The sequence below is a fragment of the Bombina bombina genome, unplaced genomic scaffold (genome assembly GCF_027579735.1).
Source record: "Bombina bombina isolate aBomBom1 unplaced genomic scaffold, aBomBom1.pri scaffold_1607, whole genome shotgun sequence".
NCBI classification, from domain to species: domain Eukaryota; kingdom Metazoa; phylum Chordata; class Amphibia; order Anura; family Bombinatoridae; genus Bombina; species Bombina bombina.
Genome location: NW_026512523.1, coordinates 44,960 through 54,960, shown reverse-complemented (window position 1 = coordinate 54,960; position 10,001 = coordinate 44,960). Strand labels below are relative to the sequence as shown.

The window sequence follows — 10,001 nt, the reverse complement described above, 5'->3', positions numbered from 1 at the left end:
TGATATAAAGTTTTTATCTTGGAAAGTTCTATTTTTAATGGCTATTTCCTCGGCTCGAAGAGTCTCTGAATTATCAGCCTTACATTGTGATTCTCCTTATTTGATTTTTTATTCGGATAAGGTAGTCCTGCGTACTAAACCTGGGTTCTTACCTAAGGTAGTTACTAACAGGAATATCAATCAAGAGATTGTTGTTCCTTCTTTATGCCCAAATCCTTCTTCAAAGAAGGAACGTCTACTGCACAACCTGGATGTAGTCCGTGCTCTAAAATTTTACTTACAGGCAACTAAGGAATTTCGACAAACGTCTTCTCTGTTTGTCATTTACTCTGGGCAGAGGAGAGGTCAAAAAGCTTCCGCTACCTCTCTTTCTTTTTGGCTTCGTAGCATAATTCGTTTAGCTTATGAGACTGCTGGACAGCAGCCTCCTGAAAGAATTACAGCTCATTCTACTAGAGCTGTGGCTTCCACTTGGGCCTTCAAGAATGAGACCTCTGTTGAACAGATTTGCAAGGCTGCAACTTGGTCTTCGCTTCATACTTTTTCCAAATTTTACAAATTTGACACTTTTGCTTCATCGGAGGCTATTTTTGGGAGAAAGGTTCTTCAGGCAGTGGTTCCTTCTGTATAAAGAGCCTGCCTATCCCTCCCGTCATCCGTGTACTTTTGCTTTGGTATTGGTATCCCAGAAGTAATGATGACCCGTGGACTGATCACACTTAACAGAAGAAAACATAATTTATGCTTACCTGATAAATTCCTTTCTTCTGTAGTGTGATCAGTCCACGGCCCGCCCTGTTTTTAAGGCAGGTAAATATTTTTTAATTTATACTCCAGTCACCACTTCACCCTTGGCTTTTCCTTTCTCGTTGGTCCTTGGTCGAATGACTGGGAGTGACGTAGAGGGGAGGAGCTATATGCAGCTCTGCTGGGTGAATCCTCTTGCACTTCCTGTTGGGGAGGAGTAATATCCCAGAAGTAATGATGACCCGTGGACTGATCACACTACAGAAGAAAGGAATTTATCAGGTAAGCATAAATTATGTTTTTATCCCTCCCTCTCTAGTGACTCTTGCGTGGAAGATCCACATCTTGGGTAGTCATTATCCCATACGTCACTAGCTCATGGACTCTTGCTAATTACATGAAAGAAAACATAATTTATGTAAGAACTTACCTGATAAATTCATTTCTTTCATATTAGCAAGAGTCCATGAGGCCCACCCTTTTTTGTGGTGGTTATGATTTTTTTGTATAAAGCACAATTATTCCAATTCCTTATATTTATGCTTCGCACTTTTTTCTTATCACCCCACTTCTTGGCTATTCGTTAAACTGATTTGTGGGTGTGGTGAGGGGTGTATTAATAGGCATTTTGAGGTTTGGGAAACTTTGCCCCTCCTGGTAGGAATGTATATCCCATACGTCACTAGCTCATGGACTCTTGCTAATATGAAATAAATGAATTTATCAGGTAAGTTCTTACATAAATTATGTTTTTGGGTTGTGGATTTATTTTTTTCAGCGAAAAATTGCTAATTTTATTTTGTCCCTCCCTCTCTAGTGACTCTTGCGTGGAGTTCCACATCTTGGGTATTGCTATCCCATACTTCACTAGCTCATGGACTCTTGCCAATTACATGAAAGAAAACATAATTTATGTAAGAACTTACCTGATAAATTCATTTCTTTCATATTGGTAAGAGTCCATGAGGCCCACCCTTTTTATGGTGGTTGTGATTTTTTTTTTGTATAAAGCACAATTATTTCCAAATTCCTTTGTTGATGCTTTTTACTCTATCACCCCACTACTTGGCTATTTGTTAAACTGAATTGTGGGTGTGGTGAGGAGTGTATTTATAGGCATTTTGAGGTTTCGGAAACTTTGCCCCTCCTGGTAGGATTGTATATCCCATACGTCACTAGCTCATGGACTCTTGCCAGTATGAAAAAAATGAATTTATCAGGTAAGTTCTTACATAAATTGTTTTTCTGTGAGTCAGGTTTGATTTCAGTGTTTGAATATGTATAAGCATTGTACATATATCTTTTATCTCATCCATTTATATTTTTCTTTCCTAGAAGAAGTCTGAGGAACAAAGCAAAGGGCTCCATGTATCTGGATTGTCTTGGGTTAAACCTGGTTCTGTTTTACCCTTCAGTAAGGAGGAGAACTCTCTGCAGACTTAATGAAAATTGACTGCCTGGCCTACGTGTGGACTTAATAAATCTATAATTATGGCAATGACTGTATGGATAAGAGGCAAAATCACGCACTCTCCCATGAGTTATTTTTAATTTCTAGCATGCATTTGCTTTTTAACTTAAAGGTTCGTTTTGGGGATTTTTTCTTTATTTTTTCTTTTTATAAGTTTCTTATCCCTGGTTTGCTGATGCATCATTTTCCTGGCTGAGACCTTCCAGGAATCTAAAAAATTAGTTACTGAGGAATTGTGTTTCAATCTTATGGGGATATGTGGTGTACAGCACACTATAGGTTGCATGGACGGTTCTCAGCTTGATGATATTGCTTTTTATTTAAAGCAAAGGTAAAATATGTCTCACTAAACAGAACATGGTCTTGTATATAGAGAAGGGATGGGCTGTAACTTTTATTTGGAAAGCTAAGCTCAGTATAAACACTACATTTAACAGGTCTGGAGTATTTAACTTTTTAAATTTGTTTATTCAATTTGTAAATAATGATTAGATTATAAATTTGTAAATATCTTGTTTGATAACTCAATATCTAGCACTTTGCGGGCATAGGGGAAGTTGTGTTTTTGAAACTGTGGTCTTATGATTTAAATGCTACGATCTGTAGGATAAATGTTCCTTTTTCTGAGATAGCAGACATTTTCTGTTATCTGAATGTTTTGCCAGAGGCACATCATCAGTCATAATGGGTAAACTAAACCGTTGTATTCTGGAACTTTTTCCTTCATGATCCCTTGTCTTCAGATTGTTTTTGGTTTACTTCAATAAAGACAAAATCTAGCATTTTACAGCATTACATTGATATTAGACAACTCATGATTTTATTTATATTTGGTTTTATTTATTAGTCTATTAATATGCTATCGCTCATGTTAGCATGCATTTGTTGTACAGATTTTATCAAATGCATTCTGCTCACTAATACTCCTAAATATTTGGTTACTAAGAATTACTTTCAGTATTAAAGGGATACTAAACCTAATTTTTTTTTCTTTTATGGTAGAGCAGTCAATTCTAAGCAACTTTCTAATTTACTCCTATTATCAATTTTTCTTTGTTCTCTTGGTATCTTTATTTGAAAAAGCAGGATTGAAAGCTTAGAAGCCGGCTCATTATTCGTTCAGCACCCTGGATATCACTTGCTGATTGGTGGCTATTTAGGCACCAATCAGCAAGCGCTATCCTGCTTTTCAAATAGATACCAAGAGAACAAATAAAAATTAATAGGAGTAAATTAGAAAGTTGCTTAGAATTGCCTGCTCTATCTGAATCATAAAAGAGAAAATGTGGGTTTAGTATCCCTTTAACCTACAATCAATGTTTCATAATACTTATAAGGGGACATTTTTTATTTATTTGTATTTATTTTAAGACAAGTATGGTGTCTTACTGCCCATTAACAGAGCTGTGAGTAGCCCCCTTGTCATATATAGTTTTTTTGTTTCTTTACAGTGATCCACCTGTTTACTTTGATTTTGAAGTACAATCTGTAAACCGGTTTACAATAAAAAAGTGTTAGCGTTTAAGTGGTGCTCTTTAATATGCATGAGGGAAATGGTTTTTAAAGGTACAGTAAAGCTAAAATCTACCTTTCATAGCCTTAGAGCATGCAGTTTCAATAACCAATTTATTTCCATTATTAACTTTGCTTTGTTCTCTTGGTATTTTTGGAAGAGTAAAACCTTAGAGGACTTCATGAGTGTGCACATGTTTTCTTTTACAAGATATGACGAGTCCACAGATTTCATCGTTACTTATGGGATATCGCCTCCTGGTAAGCAGGAGGCAAAGAGCGCCACAGCAGAGCTGTATATATAGCTCCTCCCCTCCCTCCCACTCCGGTCATTCTCTTTGCCTGCTTTAGTGATAGGAAGAGGCAGAGTGAGGTGTTAGTTATAGATTCTTCAATCAAGTGTTTATTGTTTTAAAAGTAGTGCTAATGAGTGCTGCTTTATCTGGGGTGTAGCCTAGACCAGATCAGTCTCTTCAATACAAAAAGAGAAGCATTTTGGTGGTTTTAAAGCAATGGGAACTTGTGTGACATAATTTTCACTGCGCCTCCCATCTAATGTTGCTGCCCCTACCCGGGGGAAAATCTGAGGGATATTCTCAGTATCTTGTCATCCTCAGGTCCATGTGGGCAATAGGACTTCACACGCCTGGGAGCTGCCTTTGCTGTCGGCAGACTGTGAGGTAAGTGCCATTTTGTACTTCTGGGCATGGAGAAGAGGACTCAGAGGAAACTGGCCACTCACATGGTGAACGGAGCCCTTAGAGGTTATGAGAGACAGCACATGTAATAACTGTGTACTTTATTATATTTCTCTTTTTAAGGTGTATCCAGTCCACGGATCATCCATTACTTGTGGGATATTTTCCTTCCCAACAGGAAGCTGCAAGAGGATTACCCACAGCAGAGCTGTCCATATAGCTCCTCCCCTAACTGCCACCTCCCAGTCATTCTCTTGCAGCTCTCGACAATGGAAGTAGCTAGAGAGATGTGGTGCATTAATGTAGTTTATCTTCAATCAAAAGTTTATTTTCAAATAGTACTGGAGTTGTACTATTTTAACCTCAGGCAGAAAGTTGAAGAAGAGTCTGCCTGTGGTCTTTGATGATCTTAGCAGGTTGTAACTAAGATCCATTGCTGTTCTCACACATAACTGAAGAGATGGGTAACTTCAGCTGGGGGAATGGCGTGCAGGGTCTCCTGCTCTGAGGTATGTGCAGTTTTAAATTTTTCTAGAGAAATTAATATGTTAGAAAATGCTGACAATACCGGATTTATTTTAAGGTAAGCCTAATTACAGTGATTTAATAACGACTGGTATCATGCTTGCTGTAAAGGGTAATATTTTAATTATTTACTCACATTACTGAATAGATTTAATGTTTGCTTGAAGTGTATAAACGTTTTTTTTACTTATTGGTGATAAAACTTTATTCTGGGGCCTAGTTTTTTCCACATGGCTGTCTAGATTTTCCTAGGGATAGTTTTTTTAAGGCCCTCTCACTGTGAGTACAGGTTGGGAGGGGCCTATTTTCGTTTTTGCAGCTTGAGACATCCAGCTTCCCTGAAGGAGTCCCCTGAACATTTAGGACCTCTCTAAAGGGTTTTTGTGCCTTCCAAAGTCTTTGTATGGGCAGGTAGGGCCACAGCAGTTTGTTGTGACTGTTTAAAAAACATTTATATTGTTTTTTTATCCGTTTTTGAAACTAAGGGGTTAATCATCCATTTGCAAGTGGGTGCAATGCTCTTTTAGCCTATTATAGACACTGTAAAAAATTTCATAAGATTTACTGCTTTTTTCACTGTTTTAGCAGTTTCTGTGATTGTTTTTTTTCTCTTAAAGGCACAGTACCGTTTTTATTTTTTGCTTGTTCAGTTATTAAAGTGTTTTCCAAGCTTGCTGGTCTCATTACTCGTCTGTTTAAACATGTCTGACATAGAGGGAACTCATTGTTCATTATGTTTAGAAGCCATTGTGGTACCCCCTCTTAGAATGTGTACCAAATGCACTGATTACTATAAATTATAAAGACCATATTCTGGCTTTAAAAAATTTATCACCAGAAGAAACTGACAGGGAGGAAGTTATGCCGGCTAACTCTCCCCACGTGTCAAATTCTATAAATCCCGCTCAGAGGACACCTAGTACTTCTAGCGCCCCCATTGCGTATACCTTGCAAGACATGGCGGCAGTTATGAATCATACCCTTACAGAGGTATTATCTAAACTGCCAGGATTGCAAGGAAAGCGAGACAGCTCTGGGAATAAAATAAATACAGAGCTCTCTGACGCTTTAGTAGCTAGGTCTGATACACCTTCACATTATACTGAACAGGGGAGCTTCAATCTGTGGGTGATTTTTCTGATTCAGGGAAGATACTTCACTCTGATTCTGATATGTCTACATTTAAATTTAAGATTGAACACCTCTGCGTATTGCTCAGGGAGGTTTTAGCAACTCTGGATGACTGTGACACTATTGTAGTCCCAGAGAAATTATGTAGATTGGATAAATACTATGCAGTACCTACTTACACTGATGTTTTTCGAATCCCTAAAAGGTTTTCTGAAATTATTACTAAGGAATGGGATAGACCAGGTGTACCGTTCTCTCTCCCTCCTGTTTTTAAAAGGATGTTTTCTATAGACGCCGCTACACGGGACTTATGGCAAACGGTCCCTAAGGTGGAGGGAGCAGTTTCTACTCTAGCTAAGCGTACCACTATCCCTGTCGAGGACAGTTATGCTTTTCTAGATCCAATGGACAAAAAATTAGAGAGTTACCTTAAAAAAATAAAAATAAATTTTTTTTTATTCAACAAGGGTTTATTCTCCAGCCCCTTGCATGCATTGCCCCCGTCACTGCTGCTGCGGCCTTCTGGTTTGAGTCTCTCGAAGAGGCTCTACAGGTAGAAACCCCATTGGATGATATCCTTGACAAGCTTAAAGCCCTTAAGCTAGCCAGTTAATTTGTTTCTGATGCCGTTGTTCATTTAACCAAACTAACGGCTAAGAACTCAGGTTTTGCTATTCAGGCGTGTAGGGCGCTATTGCTTAAATCCCGGTCAGCTGACATTACTTCAAAGTCTAAGCTTCTCAACATTCCCTTCAAGGGGCAGACCCTATTCGGGCCTGTGCTGAAGTAGATCATTTCTGATATTACTGGAGGAAAAGGTCATGCCCTTCCTCAGGATAGGTCCAGCAAATTAAGGACCAAACAGCCTAATTTTCGTGCCTTTCGAAATTTCAAGAGTGGTGCAGCTTCAACTTCCTCTAATACAAAACAGGAGGGAAATTTTGCCCAGTCCAAGCCGGTCTGGAGACCTAACCAGGTTTGTAACAAAGGAAAGCAGGCCAAGAAGCCTGCTGCTGCCTCTAAGACAGCATGAAAGATCAGCCATTGATCCGGTAACGGATCTAGTAGGGGGCAGACTTTCTCTCTTCACCCAGGCTTGGGCAAGAGATGTCCAGGATCCCTGGGCGTTGGAAATTGTGTCTCAGGGATACCTTCTGGAATTCAAAGCTTCTTCCCCAAAAGGAAGATTTCACCTCTCACAATTATCTGCAAACCAGATAGAGAGAGGCATTCTTACATTGTGTTCAAGACCTCCTAGTTATGGGAGTGATCCACCCAGTTCCAAAGGAGGAACAGGGGCAAGGCTTCTATTCAAATCTGTGGTTCCCTAGAAAGAGGGAACCTTCAGACCAATCTTAGATCTCAAGATCGTAAACAAATTTCTCAGAGTTCCATCCTTCAAGATGGAGACTATTCGAACCATCCGTCCTATGATCCAGGAGGGTCAGTATATGACTACCGTGGATTTAAAGGATGCTTATCTTCACATTCCGATACACAGAGATCATCATCGGTTTCTCAGGTTCGCCTTCCTAGACAGGCATTACTAGTTTGTGGCTCTTCCCTTTGGGTTAGCCACGGCACCAAGAATCTTTACAAAGGTTCTGGGGTCACTCTTGGCGGTCCTAAGGCCGCGGGGTATAGCAGTAGCCCCTTACCTAGACGACATTCTGATACAGGCGTCAAATTTTCAAATTGTTAAGTCCCATACGGACATTGTTCTGGCTTTCCTGAGGTCTCATGGGTGGAAAGTGAATGAAGAAAAGAGTTCTCTATCCCCTCACAAGAGTTTCCTTCCTGGGAACTCTGATAGATTCTGTAGAAATGAAGATTTACCTGACAGAGGCCAGGTTGTCAAAACTTCTAAATTCCTGCCGTGTTCTTTATTCTACTTCTCGCCCTTCGGTGGCTCAGTGTATGGAAGTAATTGGCTTAATGGTAGCGGCAATGGACATAGTGCCGTTTGCCCGTCTACATCTCAGACCGCTGCAACTGTGCATGCTCAGTCAGTGGAATGGGGATTACACAGATTTGTCCCCTCTACTAAATCTGGATCAAGAGACCAGGTATTCTCTTCTCTGGTGGCTATCTCGAGTCCATCTGTCCAAGGGTATGACCTTCTGCAGGCCAGATTGGACAATAGTAACAACAGATGCCAGCCTTCTGGGCTGGGGTGCAGTCTGAAACTCCCTGAAGGCTCAGGGATCATGGACTCCGGAGGAGGCCCTCCTTCCGATAAACGTTCTGGAACGAAGAGCGATATTCAATGCTCTTCAGACTTGGCCTCAGCTTGCTGCGGTCAGGTTCATCAGATTTCAGTCAGACAACATCACGACTGTAGCTTACATCAACCATCAAGGGGGAACAAGGAGTTCCCTAGCAATGTTGGAGGTTTTAAAGATAATTATATGGGCAGAGATTCACTCTTGCCATCTATCAGCTATCCATATCCCAGGAGTAGAGAACTGGGAGGCGGATTTTCTAAGTCAACAGACTTTTCATCCGGGGGAGTGGGAGCTCCATCCGGAGGTATTTGCACACTTGATTCAACTTTGGGGTAAACCAGAACTGGATCTCATGGCGTCTCGTCAGGACGCCAAGCTTCCTCGTTATGGGTCCAGGTCCAGGGATCCCAAGGCAGCACTGATAGATGCTCTAGCAGCGCCTTGGTCCTTCAACCTAGCTTATGTGTTTCCACCGTTTCCTCTGCTTCCTCGTCTGATTGCCAAGATCAAGCAGGAGAGAGCATCAGTGATTTTGATAGCACCTGCGTGGCCACGCAGGACTTGGTATGCAGCTCTGGTGAACATATCATCCTTTCCACCATGGACTCTGCCGCTGAGACAGGACCTTCTACTTCAGGGTCCTTTTAACCATCCAAATCTAATTTCTCTGCGGCTGACTGCTTGGAGATTGAACGCTTGATTTCTTCTGTTATGTGTGATCAGTCCACGGGTCATCATTACTTCTGGGATATTATCTGCTCCCCTACAGGAAATGCAAGAGGATTCACCCAGCAGAGTTGCTATATAGCTCCTCCCCTCTACGTCACCTCCAGTCATTCTCTTGCACCCAAAGACTAGATAGGAGGTGTGAGAGGACTATGGTGATTATACTTAGTTTTTATAACTTCAATCAAAAGTTTGTTATTTTACAATAGCACCGGAGCGTGTTATTACTTCTCTGGCAGAGTTTGAAGAAGAATCTTTTTTCTTATGATTTTAACCGGAGTAGTTAAGATCATATTGCTGTTTCTCGGCCATCTGAGGGAGGTAAAAGCTTCAGATCAGGGGACAGCGGGCAGTTGAATCTGCATTGAGGTATGTAGCAGTTTTTATTTTCTGAATGGAATTGATGAGAAAATCCTGCTATACCGTTATAATGACATGTATGTATACTCTACACTTCAGTGTTCTGGGGATGGTATTTCACCGGAATTACTCTGTAAAAATACATTACACCTTTTAATAGGTATTTAATTCATGTTAAACGTTTTTGCTGGAATGTAGAATCGTTTGCATTTCTGAGGTACTGAGTGAATAAATATTTGGGCATTATTTTTCCACTTGGCAGTTTGCTTGTTTTGATTATGACAGTTTCGTTTCTCTCTCACTGCTGTGTGTGAGGGGGAGGGGCCGTTTTTGGCGCTCTTTGCTACGCATCAAAAATTTCCAGTCAGTTACACTTATATTTTCTGCATGATCCGGTTCATCTCTAACAGAACTCAGGGGTCTTCAAACTTCTTTGAAGGGAAGTAGATTCTCTCAGCAGAGCTGTGAGATTTATATAGTGACTGTGTTTTAAAACGTTGCTCTGTGATTTTTATGTTTAAAATTTAATTAGTATTGCTTTACTAATGGGAACAAACCTTTGCTAACAAGTTATGTTGTTTTTAAAGAGTGATGCTATAACTGTTT

The 10,001-nt window shown here is 40.3% G+C and overlaps 1 protein-coding gene across 1 annotated transcript; it reads left to right on the top strand.

The window, feature by feature from the left end:
- Positions 1 to 2,080: 2,080 nt before the first annotated feature.
- Positions 2,081 to 3,743, top strand: AKTIP (AKT interacting protein; the record flags this gene model as incomplete). The annotated part of the gene is given in 1 exon segment (XM_053696995.1): positions 2,081 to 3,743. A coding segment is annotated over 1 exon segment (110 nt), but the record flags the coding sequence as incomplete, so codon positions are not given.
- Between the last annotated feature and the right edge of the window lie 6,258 nt (positions 3,744 to 10,001).